The sequence below is a fragment of the Zea mays genome, chromosome 5, assembly GCF_902167145.1.
Source record: "Zea mays cultivar B73 chromosome 5, Zm-B73-REFERENCE-NAM-5.0, whole genome shotgun sequence".
In the NCBI taxonomy this organism is placed as follows: Eukaryota; Viridiplantae; Streptophyta; class Magnoliopsida; order Poales; family Poaceae; genus Zea; species Zea mays.
The window spans coordinates 53,800,672-53,817,192 of record NC_050100.1 but is presented as its reverse complement, the minus strand read 5'-3'; the positions used below and the strand labels follow the sequence as shown (position 1 = coordinate 53,817,192).

Here is a 16,521-nt window from a genome sequence, read left to right as displayed (position 1 = left end):
ACGGCGGTGAGGCGTCCTGCTCTGAGATAGTTGAATTAAAAGTAAAATGAGTTTGTTCATATCTAGCTGGAAAAGGAGTTTGTTTATATCTCAACCTACGGTGACACAAAGGTGAGGCGTCCTACTCTGCTATGTCAGGTATGGTTTTGTGTCTTGCTCAGCTCAGGTGAATCTGACATCCTTGAATTAAATGGAAAAGCACTTTGTTCATATCTAGCTGGAAAAGGAGTTCGCTCATATCTAGTTGGAAAGCATTGTGTTTAAAATTATCTAAAATTTACTTCACCTTTACAGATCCATTTGTTGCTAAGCATCGACGAACAAGATAAAACATTATCAAAGGCAATTGAAAGCAGTGATAGTTATCTTGCTGAAGGTGGATATAGAGAAGATAAATCTACTCTGTACTCCTTAAAAGATTGATATTTGCAGTTAAGTTATATTTGTTTCAAGGATCCAACACCAAACATGTATACTTGCTGATTTGTTACTTTTATTCTATTCACTAATTTTCTGAAGGATCAAGAATACTTGCTGATTTGTCAAGCCAATATGACAACAACTACTTGATTCAGATTGTCTAAGGATTTGTTAGGCAACAGCTACTTGCTTCGTAGTACCAAATTGAGAACCTATTAGAAACGAAGCAGTGGCAGTAGCTTCCTGTATTCCTTACGAAGCAGCAGCCTCATGCAAGGAAGAACAGTTGCATTTTATATAAATACAATCTGCATTATGTATGAATGTCTATTTAGCCTTTTGCAGATATTTTGTATAAATACAACCTAACGGTATAAGTTCGAACACACAAAACTAGCTCTTATGGTAATTCCATCTCAACCCAGTTGCTACAACTCTGTGCACCTGTTCAAGTCCCTACAGATGAATTGGTGTACAACTCTTTATTTTTGATGATCTTGGTGAGTTGTTCTACGTATAAATTATTTAGTTACGAAGACATAAATTTTTTATCACTTAACTTTCTATGCGCGCAAAGCGCGCACAAATTACTAGTATGTTTTATTAGAGCCTAGACTAGAGGGTCGTTTACGCTACAAACTGCAAAGCCAGTCGTGGGTCATATTCCACGGGCTACTTTATTTTATGCTGATTGTGATTTGCTTTCAAAGACTGGTTGCATTTCTACCAGAGGTCCATGGCACTAGATAATGCATATATTAGCTCATGTAAAGCTTCCAATAACTAGGATGCACGGATGGTACTTCAGATCATAGGTGAAAATTTGACGCAAAGAACTTCAAACCAGGAACCTTTTTGGTAGCAACACAAAGATAACATGAAATTCATATGGGTTATGAAGCAAACATGAAATTCGCCTGGGAACATCAAAGCACAGCAAAGGTCCCTTCAAACCATTGCTCCACGAATGATATATCGAACCACATGGCATCTATTGATCCATAGATGCAATGAATATATCAATAAAACTTCCAGCATTGGCATCAATTAGTTATAATAAAGTTATAAACGCGTCCAAGGAATCTGCCAGCACGGGATTTGAGTAGCTGCTTGGAGGCGCAGATTGTCATAACACGTCTCTCCGCACATTCACGGCATTGCTTCTTCCTTTCTAGCAAAATAGAATGGCTACAACTTGAGCAAGGAGCTAGAATTGCAGTGTCCCACCGTAATGCTGGCTGATAGAATCCTACAAGATGATTGCACAGTAGATGCCATATAAAATCTCATGTATTCCATCAATCAAATAATAAAGCAAGAAAAGTCTCGTGTACGTAGATCACTGTTTGCTTTTATCAGAGGGAGAAGAAAAACAACAAATTCGGTATTCAAATAGTCAGATGAGGCAAGGGTGAAGGGCCCCAGCCTGTCCAAGTTGATCAACCGATGACGAGGCAGAGAACACAAATGGATAGGGCCTCCAGAATGAACAGCTGGAATTTTACAGATGTAAACATGAAATCGGCTCTCAACTGTTGAGTGATGTTTACGTTACTGTGTATATCTCCATTGTAATGGGTCTTGACCCACAACACTCAGCTATATATATATATATATATATATATATATATATATATATATATATATATATATATATATATATATATACACTCCCAACCCTGATAGGGTTAGGGTTTCCGTTCCAACTTCAACTATGACATCAGCATGTATTGGGAGGAGTATAAGTGCAAAATAGCTAAATTTCCACTCCTACCAACATGTATTGAGATGGGTTTATCCAAACAGGCCTTGAAGTAGGTGAAACGAAATAGCAGGGTGCAAAGGTATAGAAATGCAACAAGCTATACATACAGGCACAACAAAGAGTAACTAGATGTGTAGAATTTTACCTGTAGGAAAGGAAGGATGCTATCATGTAGATCCAGAAAAAACTCTGATGCTGACGAGAATCTGGAACCAATAGAACAAAATATTTTCATCATGACACAACATATTTATTGGTTTGGTGAATGCAACTATTGAGATTTTGATCGCAAGAAACAGCTTTCTATCTAATGGTTCTTACCTTTTCAAAAGGCAAAAACATTTGTAGAGCTCTTCAATATCATATTCAACTTTCAGTTGTATGTAGTGTCTAAGAAGCTCGGAGAGACATGAATGAGTTTCATTCCATTCTTCACTACCTGGGTTAGGACACAAAGGTAGGAACGAAGCTACAGGCTCTAGAACAGAAGACAATGGTCGTTGACAGCTGGAATCTGTGTGTTGCTCTGCAATTACGTTCAAAATCAGGCAACTGCTAACTCTAAACTGTTCGATCCATTTTTGAGAACTTCCTGGTGGGAGAAAAGACCTTGGGGTTTTCAGATCATCAGTTCCACCATCATTAGAAGATCTATTTTCAGCTCTAACCACATTAGGTGATTTACTTTCAGATACATTGGAAGTGCTGCATGCAGGATCTCCTGATCTATGCAGTGGAAGTGCACTAAACAAATCAGCCTTCACATCCTCAGGTAATTCCTGCAGAACTGTTAGATCTGCCTGGCTTAGCGAATCAGGCATCAAATCAAGTTGTGTAACACTTTTTGTTGTTTTCTCAATTGATGCACTAACTCTTGAGCATGAAGCATTATTGGCTGGTTTAGCTTCTGATAGTTGTTTGTCAGATTTTCCCTACGGGTGTAAAGGTAAAATTAGAATAGTGTGAAACAGGTTCCAACTTCCAAATATCAAGATGAGGAGGTGACAGCAACTAAATCACGTGCTTGCACTTTGTTTAAAAAGTTCCAGCGCCACTTTATTTCCAGTGACACAGCTCACCTTAGTATGTTCCTCCTCCAAATGCATGGAGTCTCTGTGGTCTCTGTATCCTTGAAGCTTTGCATCGGCAGGTACAGACTTACGAATAACTGCAGGCAAAGCAAGAGATTTTGAACTATTTTCCTTGCCCTTGTCACTATTGAGGGTGTCCACAAGACTTTGTAATTCTCCCTTGTACATTTCATTCATTTCAGACATTATCTCTGGGGGAAGGTTCTTCAGGACCTCCAAATCAAGTTGGGACAACGGAGGCAGCTCGACATTGTGAAATACAGTAGACCTATCATTTCTAAGGTTCGCTTCTGCTGTATGTGATGGTCCAGATCTCAAATCCTTCAGTCCGCTGGTCCCTAATGAAGCTCCAAACAATCAATTCCCATCGAACAAAACACAATGAACATAGGGGTTACCGTGCTCACATGCACATTTTAAATCCGGTACGTCCATCTCGTATCTAACAGCAGCAGCAATTTTATAAAGAACCCCTTCCACCTCCCTTCATAAAAGTGATGCTACTATTAGATTCAAGATGAACGCATCAGATTTAAAATGTGCATGTGAGCACGGTACCCCTATGAGCACGAGATACGTTCCCACCACTGCGAAATATAGCTTCACATGATAGCAGCAGTTGCCCAATACCTGCAACATTAACATTCCCCAGTATCTCACTCTGCTGTTTCTTGAGCTTGGCGGCTGGTGAAGCAAGCCACGATTCAAGCATATGTCCTTGCGATGCTTCATTGGAAAATAAGAACCATTAGGATCAAGGAACTAAGTTCATACAAAATATGTCAAGTGCCAGAAACAGAAGCAGAGGCAGCTATGAAGATTTTTTTTTATTTTTTATTTTTTTGGAAGGGGGAAGGGAATATCTACTGCCTTACTTAGGGAGGGTAGTTCTTCCTTGTTGTCGACATACTTTCTTATTAAATATCATTTTAGTATGGAAGCACTTGAGAACCAAAGGGCCAATAAGTAAATTGTAAGAACTGTTGACTTGTTAAACCAATATATAGCATATGTGTCTTTTGATATTATTTTATTTCAGGCAATATTAAACTAATGTTTCCTTTATAAGAAAAGAAAAATGCCACAAAGCGTTATGTTTCCTTTATAACATGTGACATACTGACATGTGATGGGATCATGGGGTATTGCAGTGGTTCTAGGATCTAGCATATACATATCTAGGTTCCATCAAATGTCCAGGGATCAAATGCTAAGTTGCTGTCAATATTCAAGACGCTGCTCTTTCCTAAAAGTAACATTTCCTTCAGCTAGCAACGGTCTTAACAGTATAACTGAAGCATCTACAAACAATAGACAGTAGTGCACCTTAGACATAGCTTTCAGATTAATCTGTTGTTACAGTTAAGTTTTAAGACATACTTTGCTCTGAGATGCCTATAATCAGATGAAAATGCACAAAGATCACACCTTTTATTATTTTATAGAAACAATGTTGCTTGGTTATCACATCCATTATTGAAATCCAAAAGGAATCTTTACACCAAACCAAACAGGGATAAAAAATATAAGGAAAAAGAAAGAATCCAAATAGCTAAAGATACCTCCCCGGCCCAAATCTGCATGCTCAAGCTTTGATAGTGACAGTCCAATTCCACGAACTTCCTTCACATCTGGAATGTGAGATTGCACAATTTAGTCTTTTGGAATAAGTGAATTGTTCACCTCTCTTCCTATCAGCTTAATCTTTTGGGTTTGAACTAATTGATGCATGCAACTTAATATGGAGCTTTTGGGTTAAGCTGGTTGGTGCATATAACTTAATATGTTATCAACATTGTTTCCTGATCGTCTGATCGATGCCACTGGGCGATCAGACGATTAGTCGTGATTAGAGGATGATCAGGGCGATTAGTAGTCCCTGGTCGTCCTATGTATTTTCAGGATATATATAACACTATATATAGATATATACTTATATAGCATAGAGACTTGCTCAAGACAAGCACAAGTATAGACAAGGAAGTAGTATAAATAGTCCAAAACAGCAGTATGAATACTTGAATAGTCCAAAACAGCAGTACATCTCCAGCAACAAGTCTATATGAAACTATGAAACTGCAATTCTACAACTTACTAGACCATGACCAAGAAGGCAACACCTATATGAGATCATCATACAACTGAAGTCTGGAGTCTTAACTGAAGTTTGAAACTTTGAACTGAAGTCTGAACCTGAGTAATTAACGCGACTGATCGCTAACCAGACGACTAATCGCTACATATCACCGACTAGTCAGACGATATGGACGATCAAATCACCTGATCGAATCAAACCCCCTTATCGAGCACTGAGTACCGATCAACCCGATTAATCGTGACTAATCGTGATTAGTCGAACGATCTGAAAACGGTTATCAAAGCCAAAGGTCTCGAGTTCAAATCCTGGTCAGCATAATTAAATAAAAATAACGGTTGTTCGCTCCTATTTCACGTCTGAGCCACACAGAGCCTCGATGTGAGGGGGTGTTGGAATATAACTGAATTGTCCACCTCTTGAATTAGTTGGTGCATGCAACTTAATGTAGTCATCAACATAATAATGATAGAATTTTCATTAAAGGTCTACAACACATAGGGTGCATATAAGATTATAAGACATGGAAAAAAATGTTGAATTTACCAAGATGAAGAGCTGAAAATAATTGTTTTGCAATTCTCTGGAGAGTGACAAAACTGTCAGTTGCACCTGCAATCTTTGAGACAGTACAGAGTAGTAAAGATTAGAAATCAAAAGAATGCACAATGCACCTGGTAACATATCACATTTTTGCATCATGGAAATTTAGAAGCAAATAATGCATATAAGAATGTGCACTTCATATAATCATAAATCACAATATTGGACAAACACTTAGCTTATGCATCATCACAATTACATACAATAATAATTAAACTACAAAAAACGCTAATGATATGGTATTATTGTGTTCCCGTAAAAAAAATAGAATGTATTCATATGCGCCAGTGAACCCCATACCGTCATAGAACGACTCGTGGTTTCACAGTCACCACATCCCATATATTTTATTGGTTCCCCAGCACCTTCCCTTCTTGTTTTCACCTTCAACGCAAAGTCGCAAACATTCAGTTGATACTTAACTATTTACTGTATAGATGAGTGAAAGAAAAGTGTGTATAGTCAATAGAAACAACCTTAAGGGTAATAGTACGTCCCTGAACTCCACAACCCTGCAAGCGTAGAGAAACCTCCTTGCAAAGGTTGTTAAGAAAATGTTCGGCCTGCAACCAACATAAAAGTGATCAAATCAAACATGAAACAGCATAGTGCTGCAATGATATAGAACAGAGAAACAGAAAGGACCCACATCTTTGTTGTCATTAAATCTGACTCCCCAGTTAATTTCGGCACCCACAGATTTTGTTTCCTGCATTGTGTGCAGAGGACAATACTTTAGTAGAGCAACTAATTAATATCACTAAACTTATTATCACCATATTTCCTTCCAAAGGGTTGGGCAAGATGTTAGAACAAAAAGTTAAATATTATAACAACAAACAAATACCCTTCACATTAATGCTGGAGTCCCAAGTACACAGAAGCATATTCAGTCAATTTAAAATTTAATACCATCATAAGGGGAAAGGAGTGAGAGGGTATTTGGCTAAGTTGGTTAAGTGGTATAAGTAGCACTCCTCAGGCCTGAGTTCGACTCCCCGTGGAGCGAAATTCAGGCTTGAGTTAAAAAAAAAATCCCTCGTCTATCCCATGCCAAAGCATAGGTCTAAGGTCCCGCCCCAGTCGCGGTCATTCTCACATGTCGTTCTCACATGAGCTACGATACCGTTGTGTATGGGTGGAGCAGAGATTCGGGGGGTTTTCTCGACTTGCATGAGGTATTCTTAATTGTAATGTCCTGGGACCCCGGCCGCGGTCGTTCTCACATGAGCTACGATACCGTTGTGTATGGGTGGAGCAGACATTCGGGGATTTTCTCGACTTGCATGTGGTCTTCTTAATTGTAATGTCGTGGGACGGTCTTACCCCCGCGGGTTGAGTTTTTAAAAGGGAAAGGAGAATATAGTTCTTTCAAGATATGCTCAACTAATGAGCCAGCAATACACAAAGGATGAAATGCCTAATTCTTCAACCTGAAAACAGAACTAATATGGAACTACAAGATCCCAAATTATTATATATTCACAAAAGAGAAAATAGACTCACTAGCCCAACCTGCAGTTCCCAATGAATGAATGAACCGCAGGTGTCCCTCTATACCATCATCACTCTTTTAGTACCTTCATCCTGCATAAAGGATGTAGTCTACATATGTGCACAACCAACCATGCTGAACAGTTGGTCCTGGTGCTCTCCTACCTAAAAGAGAAGTCAGGTGTTCAAATCCTCATTCCCACACTTTTTTCCTCGGCGATTACCAAAACTTTCCCACCTGGCCGCAGTTTGTATGTGTATTCGAAAACGCAGGAGAGCTGTGTATCATTATATTAAGAAGAAAAGATGAGGTAAAAAGAGAACCTCATACAACTCCACGCAAAACCCACACACTCTATAATAGATGCAGATTTACAAAAATAGGCAGCTAGACCCGTGACCTTGAAGACCCCAAACCAGAGGTCACCGATTGGTGTGCTGGAGCGCTAGGATGTTAGATAATCCACGGGCTTCAGCCCTACACCAAAGATGAGACTCCTCATTGACCCAATTGATTACCAAGTTAGTACAAGGCTGGACACCGTTTAAAACACAGCGGTTGCGGTGATTCCAGATAGCCCAAGCTCCAAGAATGTTCAGGGAATTCAGACCCTTATGCAGCCCCTTGTATGCTGGTCCAACAGTAGAAAAGGTAACTCCTTCCCACCAATCCTCAAAAGAAGAATTCTCATGGCCAGGAGCAAGGTGTTGCAGCCCAACAAATCTCATAATCTGAAACCAAACTTCCCGAGAGAAAACGCAGGAGACTAACAAATGGTTCAAGGTCTCCTCCTCCTGATCACATAGCAAACAGTTTTGAGGGTGAGGTAACCCTTTTTCCGCCAGACGGTCAGCTGTCCAGCAACGACTGTGAGCCACATGAAGAACTTACATTTTCCAGGTGCCCAACATTTCCAGATCCTCCCCAAGGTTTAAAAGTTGTTGCTCCAAGGAAGAGACTGTTGTATGCCGATTTGGCAGAGTAGATTCCTGAGCTTGAAAGCATCCATATATGTTTATCCTCCTGGTCCGGCTGCAGGGCCCAGTCTGCAGTGAGGTCCCAAACTTTGAGAAAATCAGATAAAACATTTACAGTGATAACACTTCTTATGTCATGCACCCAGTTCCTCGAAGTGAGAGCATCATGGACACTTCTCTTTTTGGCCCTAGAGAAAACCAACTTGACCAGATGAGGGCCAGCTGACAAAGACTCAGGCCATCAATTCATTTATCTGTCCAAAACAAGGTGTTCGTACCGTTGTCCACCACCGAAGAAACCGCTGCATAGAAGAAGGCCATAACCGAAGGATGAACATTTAGTTTAAAGGATGCCCATGGCCGGCCAGGTTCAGCTTTTTGCAACCAGAGCCAGCGTAATCTAAGGGCCCAACTCATTTTCTGCAGGTGTGAGATGCCCAAACCTCCCAATTCTTTTGGTCTAGTAACCTTGCTCAAAGCCACTAAACAATGCCCTCCCATAACTTATTTCCTTCCTCTCCACAGGAACCGTCTTCTGATTTTGCCAATCACCTTGAAAGCAACCCAAATGCTTGACTAAAACTGGACTGTTCAAATTGTTATTTCTGAATCTATTTCTTAGATGTTCTTTGGAGCATGAACAGATCAGCAGAGCTGCCTGCTCCAGGTATTTACATCCCATACACCAGTTGAGCACAATTTTCAGTAAAACAAAATAGACACAGGCACTCACAACTGATGAGTGTGTTAGCTGGGCAATAGCAGGAGCTAAGGAGATTGAGAGCCTTGGCTTAGTTGCAGCTCTGGGCGAGGTCGGGTCAAGTTACGGTACCAATTTGTAATTACCTTCGGGTATATGTAGGGTCCTTGGGAGATTTGCTCAGCAACATCTCCTTTTTTGTAAGGCTTCTATTCCTCTCTAATATATAACATGCGCAGTTCTCCTGCGCGTTCGATAAAAAAAACAACTGAAGCAATGGCTGGGATGCTCTTTTTTCTACCTGAACAGATCCAACAATTGAATGATCAATTCCTCTACAATAATTCCATAAAAGATCACCAGTCTTTTTTCCGAAATCCTTGTGGAGGGCATCCTACAAAAGCACTAAGATGTAATAACCATATTTGGAAGGAGATAGGTGAGAAACCACATCAATATTCATCTAGACAAGAAATTGTATATAATCCTAAAGAATGTAGTTGGCATTACGTGACCATCACACAGTAGACAACCTAGACGATGTGCTTATGACTTCTAAACAGAAGGATTTTATTCTGCATTAGTAAATGGCATTTAAAGTCGAGACTGGAACACAGTAACACTTGTAAAATGAAGGACTGGAAAAAATTCTTTCAATGAGGAAAGGGGACTGCTTCATGTTACACTACACAAATAGCACCGACGAACCTTTGAAACATTGCGAAGTTGACTACAATATTCAATTTCTTTGCTTTTCAGTTTAGATGAAACTGTATGACCAATGCCTGGAAGTGCTTTGATAGAGAGACTACTCAGATAATCATCAGCCTGTAAGAGATACATGTTGCAGTCAGTAAATCACATGTCCCTAACTCCTTATGGAGATTATGATATCAACTTATTTAGACAAGCTACATACAGCATGTAGTACAAAGTACATCCTTTTAGAGGGAGTGGCACCACTAGTGATTTTCTTTAATCAGGTAGGAATTCAAGGAAAGACAAACAAATTAGTAACTCAATTCAATACCCAACAAGCTTGTGGGAATGAGTAGAACTATTAAATCAACTCCCAGAAAAAATAACTGATTCAACAGCCAATATTTTCATAGAGATATTGAACAACATAGATGTGATATCCGAACCTCCAAGCTTCTTTTTAGGTCTGTTGGGAACAGACGAATGTTGCAGGCAGTGTATTCTCTTCACAATTCCTGTGTCAGTTCCCTTTTTTCAGATTGGGCCTTAAGTAAGACTCAGCTGAATAACCATTAAGACCTTCTAAGCTCTAGGGTAGTTAAGCAGATTTAATATACTTAGGAAACTATTCCAGGTAAGATCATACATGTATCCGTGTTGCCTGTATTAGGAGCTAACAGGACAATGATACTGTAAGATTCATTGTATCCTAAGCTTGTTTAACTGTTTTAGCAATCCATTCATTAGCTGTGTGACCTGTTTAGATTGAAGGAATGAAAAATAGGCCAAATATTTGGTGCAAAGTGCCAACCGCCCTGTCTGGTGCAATGCAATCATGAAAAATCCCTTGAAACACATACCTAGAAATTCTCAAAATTTTTGAAATGGTGCACAACCATAGTGCATATATATGTTAGAATCTTGTCTAGGGTTAGGTTAGGGTTCTCTTGTAATGGGCTTGGCCCACCTAACTCGTCTATACAATATACACCCAACCCTAAATTAGGGTTGGGGTTTCACTCTCCAACATGGTACCAGAGCCTAGTTCTTCCTCCCCTCTCCCTGTAACCGCCACTAGCAGCTGTCATAGGCAGCCACTCATAAACGTCGCCAGCGCCGCTCATCAACGTCGCCGGCGCCGCTCATCAACGTTGCCGGCCTTCCCTCCCCTGCCCTTTCTCCCTTCCTCTACCCCTCCCTCCCTCTCCTCTGCGTGACTGCACAGCGCCCTGGTGCTCGCAGACGGCACGGGTGCACCCGTGCGGCCCTCTCTCCCTGCCTCGGCGGCGTTCTACATTCCCCATGGCGCGACTGCGCCCATCGCGCCTGCTCCCGCCGCGGGGGCCGCTTCCCTATATGCACTCCACTTTTCACTTACTACCATCACTGAAAGAGCATCTTTTATAGCAATAAATCTCTTCAACATCACAATAGCAGAGGCAAATCTTGTGTCAGCAATTGCAAGGAATTTCAGGTTGCTTTGCTCATTGAACATAGCCAACCTCATGGAGTGATTCATGATGGAATTTTTAATCATGCTGGCATCTCCAATGACTTCGCTAATCCACTGGAATTAAGTATAAAGCACATCTTCAATTTCCCTAGCAGCACATATGTTCTTCAAAGCAAGATTCAAAGTATGCACAACACAAGGGGTCCAAAAAATATGAGGGTGCTTCTGCTCAATTATGACGGCAGCGGCTCTGCAATTGGCAGCATTGTCAGTGATCACTTGCACAACATTTTGTGCCCCAACCTCATCAATTACTGCTAACATCTTCTCTGCAATATACTCCTTGGTCTTGGATATTCCCTCAGTGTTGATCGCTCTAAGAAACATTGGGCCATCTTCTGTAACAGAAAGAGTGGGCGTCTTTGAGCATCTGACCATCCATCTGAAACAAAACTTACGCCTTTAAAGTAGAGATGGCCAAATGGGCGCCACGGCACGGCCCGGCCCGGGCACGGCCAGGCACGGCACGGTTAGGGCACGGCCCGTTTGGCCCGTTTAATAGCCGTGCCGTGCCGGCACGGCACTAGTGCCTGAGGCCAGGCCCAAGCACGGCACTAAGCCTGCTTAGCCGTGCCGTGCCGGCCCGTTTAGCCCGTTTAGCCCATATAGCCCGTTTAGCCCATATAGCCCGTTTAGCACTACACCACAGAATTTTAGTCAAATATTCACAAACACAGTTAAAACATACTAAAATAGCTAATATTGAACTGTTTAGTGCAATTGTTGACTCATTAAAAACCTATTTAGGTAAAAACTCACCCTTACGAGAAAACCCTAGATAAGAAAAAAGATTACAGCACACAGCTAACTAGTCGTGTTTGGATCTAATCATACATAATCGTGCCTAACCGTGCCTAGGGTCTAATCGTGTCGTGCCCGTGCCGGCCCAGCGTGCCTGATGCTCGGCCCAGGCACGGCACTACCTATCGGGCCGTGCCGGCACGGGCCCGACACCAGCCGTGCCGTGCCGTGCTCCGGGTCGGCCCGATTAGCCCGGCACGGCTGGCCATCTATACTTTAAAGCTCCAAGTTTCCTTCACGGGCTGCAGCATTCTCTCCACATGTGTCCTCTCTTGCACAAGAAGAGTTGTCTGTTGGGCACTGACACACGTGGATGCGCTATCAGGTGGACCCAAACACTCGGAAAGAAGGTGAGATCTCAGGTGCACGACAAGACAGATGGTAAGGAACTGTTGCTTCTCGTTATGCGCGTCCCATCCTGCTACAGGACGGGGGTATTTATAGCCCCGTCAGGGGGTAGGTGGTCCAAAGTACGACCATGCCCCTGTATACCAGCTATATCCAAGGGATATTCCATGTAACAGAGTAATTACAGCGTTGGTGGTGCTGATCAGCGTGTAGCTTTCGTCGGTGTCCTCGAAGCCTTCGTGCCAGCTTCCCTTCGACCGACTTGGCTGAGCAAAGGGTGGACGAGGGATCCGCTTCCGGAGCGCCGCGAGGGGTGATGAGGACTTCGCTTCCAGGTCGTAGCGAAGTCTCCAGCTACCCTTCGGCCGACTTAGCCAGACGGAGGGTGAACGAGGGCTTTGCTTCCGGAGCGCCGCAAGGGGTGACGAGGACTTCGCTTCTGGGATGTAGCGAAAAGTCTTGATCGTTCAGCCGCCGCTCGGTGCGGCCCCTCGATGTCGGGCCCGCCTGATCGAAGGCCTCTTCGGTCGGAGTCCCTACACCAGTGAGCCTGTGAATACAATTGATAGTGAAGTAGGGTTTGTGAGCTTAGAACAAGGACGTGTTCGGCCTCCGCCAAACAGTAGCCCCCCGAAGGAGTGGTTCATCCTTATGGGCCAATCCCGAAGTCTTAAACCTTATTTGGACGAACGCTGCCCTCGACCATCCGGTGAACCGCCTCGAAGGGGGCACTTTATGTGACGAATGGGAAACCGAGGTGGCACTGTGTGTATAAATGCTCACGCGGCCGCGCCGCTGGACAACCATGCCTTGCTTTTTGAAACTGTGCGCGCTTGCCAAACTTGTCGGATCGCCGCCTGCGAGTGCTGATGTCGCCGCCGGTGACGAAACCGGCGGCGAGCTCGTCAACGCTGGCATGTTTCAAGATTGTTGCTCGTCGTCGACCCCGGTACACCGCCGCACGGTGATCGGGCAGCTACCGGGAAGGGAGTTGACTCGTCTTATGTTAGGTTTCCACGCTCCGGTGGGCCGGACCGGGAGAATTATGAACTGGGCCGCTCTAAAATTACTTCGCAGAGGGTGAAGGAGAGCTGTTGTGGACTTATTTATAGGGTGCAAATATCAGTGCGGGAAGGTCTAGTGGATAGAGGAGAGCAGATTTGCTTGATAAATAACAGATCCAACTTAGTTATCCGATCTGTAGTATGTTAGAAGGTCTGCTAGAGAATAACCAGGGAAGGAGGCTTATCCGCCACGCCTGGGCAGGGCTTATCCCTAAGATTGTGGAAGCCTCTAATCTATAAATGTTAGAATCCCGTTTAGGGTTTGGGATTCTCCCCGTGTAATTACGCTTTCACCCCTGTGTAATGGGTCAGGCCCAATTACCTCAAGTTTATTAATACATCACCCAACCCCAAGTTAGGGTTAGGGTTTCCCACATGGTATAGAGCTAGGTTCCACTTTCATATTTTATCTCTCTCCCCACCCTCCCCACCCAGCCGCCGGCTGGCCACTCTCTACCACCGCCGGCCACCCCCGAAGGCTCCTCTCCCGTCGGCGCCCCTCCTCGCCGGACACCCCCGCCGGCCTCCTCTCCAGCCGGCGCCCCTCCTCTTCTCCCCGTCGGCGCCCTCCCATAGAGCCGCCGCCACCTTCAACGACGGGCGCGGGCGCGGCCGACCATGCTGCCGCCACCACCACGAGCTACTCCACTGCAGCCACTGCTGCAGCTTCTAGTGCAGGCGTGGGCCTGCACCCGACCCTCTCTGATGTCGCTGATTGGGCAGCCGGCGTGCACATCACCGCCGTCGTCGTCCCTCTTCTCACCATCGGTCTCTTCACCAGCAGCGCTGCTGCCACTACCGGCCTCCTCCCTGACCCCCTACCCGCTGCAGGCAGCCCGGCCACCACTGCGCTCACCGAGGTTGGGGCCCCGTTCATCATTGGCCTTGGCCCCTTCCCGGCACCTCCCCTACTACGTACGCGCCACAGCAGCACCCATCTACCCTCGTGGCGCAGCAGAAGCAGTACCCGTCGTCATACCCCGCCAAGCTTCCCCACCATCTCCGACACCACGTGGGTCAACATCGCCCCGTCGTCGACGACTCCTCCATCTGCATCCTCCTCGCTCGTCGCGGCCATCGCCACCATCTAGGTGGTCGTCACCGCCTCCCACGAGCACTAGCGTGTCGCGTCCCTGGCCCTGGAGCAAAAGTGTGCCATGAGCGCTGCCCTGACCGCTTTTATGGCCACAGCACAACACCTCCTTCTCTGCCGCCCTGACCCCCTGTTGACCCCTAAGGCTCCCCCATGCCTCCGGGCTCGACGCCGACACCGTCGCCGCCCTCCATGCTCAGGCTGCCGGGGTCCACAACATTCGGTCCCTCGTATCTGTGGTGCTGTGTAAGTAGAGGGACTCTAACTCTCATCAAGAGGATGACACTATGAGTTGGGGCAATTTTTCTGTTTATTTCCTCAAACACTACACAATGCCATACCCATCTAAGGGTTGGAGACCCATATTTATAGCCCTAGAGGCTGCACTACCACACCTTCTCACACACACTACACAACAGGATTGTCCTATAGATGCTAAAGAGACTACAGAGGACAGTCAAAAGCGACTGCTGTCCTCTAGATGCTAAAGAGACTACAGAGGACAGTCAAGCTGTCCTCTAGATGCTAAAGGACTACAGAGGACAGTCAAAAGCGACTGTTGTCCTCTAGATGCTCAAGGACTACAGAGGACAGTCAAAAGCGATTGTTGTCCTCTAGATGCTCAAGACTTATTCCATCATTCTCCCCCTAAGTCTTGGGCGTCGTCTTGTGAGAAAGTTGGGCCATCCCGGACCTGGAGCAAAGCTCAACAAACTTGATCTTCCCAAGGGGCTTGGTGAGCAGGTCTGCAAGCTGATCCTTGGTGTTGATGTAGCGCGCCTTGATGCTCCCTTCTGCCAAGCAGTCTCAGATGAAGTGGTATCTCAGCCGGATGTGCTTGCTCCGTTCATGGAATACGGGGTTCTTGGCCAATGCCAGAGCGGACTGGCTGTCCACCCTGAGTTCCACCGCTCCAGTGTCTCTCCCGAGGAGATCACCGAGCAGTCGAGCCAACCAGAGCGCCTGAGTCGAAGCAGTGGACGCCGCTATGTACTCGGCCTCGCAGCTGGACATGGCCACCACCTGCTGCTTCACCGACTTCCAGCTAATGAGGCACTTGCCGAGGAAGAAGAGGATCCCGCTTGTGCTCTTGCTAGTGTCGATGTCACCGGCGTGGTCGCTGTCGCTGTACCCGACAAGGTGTGCCTCCCCAGGGCACCTCGGGTAGTAGAGACCGTGGTCGAGAGTCCCCGCAACATAGCGGATGATCCTCTTCACAGCCTGCTCATGCTCCGTCGTCGGTCGCTGCAAGAACCGACTAACGTAGCCGACGGAGTATGCTAAGTCAGGCCGTGTGTGGACGAGGTAGCGAAGCCTCCCCACAAGACGCCGGTACTGTGTAGCATCCACCTCCTACGTCGTGCTGTCGCGACTCAGCTTCAGCCTCTCCTCCATCGGAGTGAGAGCTGGGTTGCAGTCAGTGAGCCCAGCCAGCTCAACAATGCGCTTGGCGTAGGCGGTCTGGCGAAGTGTGATCCCGGAGTCTCCCTGGTGCACCTCAATCCCCAGGTAGAAGGAGAGATGCCCCAGGTCACTCATTTGGAAGGTGGCCTTCATCTCTTCCTTGAACGCTGCCACCTCTGCATCCTTGGCGCCGGTGATCACCAAGTCGTCGACGTAGACACCCACCAGCAGGGCACTTCCTCCATTGCCCCGCCGATAGATGGCCACCTCATGCGGGCTTGGCGTGAAACCCATTCCTTTGAGCGTGGAATCCAGCTTGGCATTCCACGCCCTCGGTGCCTATCGCAGGCCATAGAGAGCTTTGCGCAGGCGCAACACCTTGCCCTCCTTGCCAGGGATCGCAAAACCTGGCGGCTGGTGTACGTAGACCTCCTCCTTTAAGTCGCCGTTAAG

At 45.3% G+C, this 16,521-nt stretch overlaps 1 protein-coding gene across 7 annotated transcripts in view; it reads right to left on the bottom strand.

The window, feature by feature from the left end:
* Positions 1–1,257: 1,257 nt before the first annotated feature.
* The window catches only part of LOC103626355 (DNA repair protein REV1), a 37,446-nt gene continuing 22,182 nt past the window's right edge, over positions 1,258–16,521 (bottom strand). For 2 of the 7 annotated variants that reach the window (XM_008646760.4, XM_035958798.1), the window contains exons 10-22: positions 10,066–10,119; positions 9,855–9,974; positions 9,448–9,540; positions 6,624–6,683; positions 6,451–6,537; positions 6,275–6,358; positions 5,918–5,990; positions 4,839–4,907; positions 3,907–4,002; positions 3,265–3,614; positions 2,507–3,117; positions 2,331–2,391; positions 1,258–1,669 (exon numbers count right to left, since the gene is read on the bottom strand). In XM_008646760.4, the coding sequence (XP_008644982.1) occupies positions 1,628–1,669; positions 2,331–2,391; positions 2,507–3,117; positions 3,265–3,614; positions 3,907–4,002; positions 4,839–4,907; positions 5,918–5,990; positions 6,275–6,358; positions 6,451–6,537; positions 6,624–6,683; positions 9,448–9,540; positions 9,855–9,974; positions 10,066–10,119 (1,800 nt within the window). In that variant the 3' untranslated portion in view covers positions 1,258–1,627. The remainder of the gene's footprint in view (positions 1,670–2,330; positions 2,392–2,506; positions 3,118–3,264; positions 3,615–3,906; positions 4,003–4,838; positions 4,908–5,917; positions 5,991–6,274; positions 6,359–6,450; positions 6,538–6,623; positions 6,684–9,447; positions 9,541–9,854; positions 9,975–10,065; positions 10,120–16,521) is intronic. The other 5 variants (NM_001362643.1, NM_001362642.1, XR_004849267.1 and 2 more) reach the window with 4 other exon arrangements.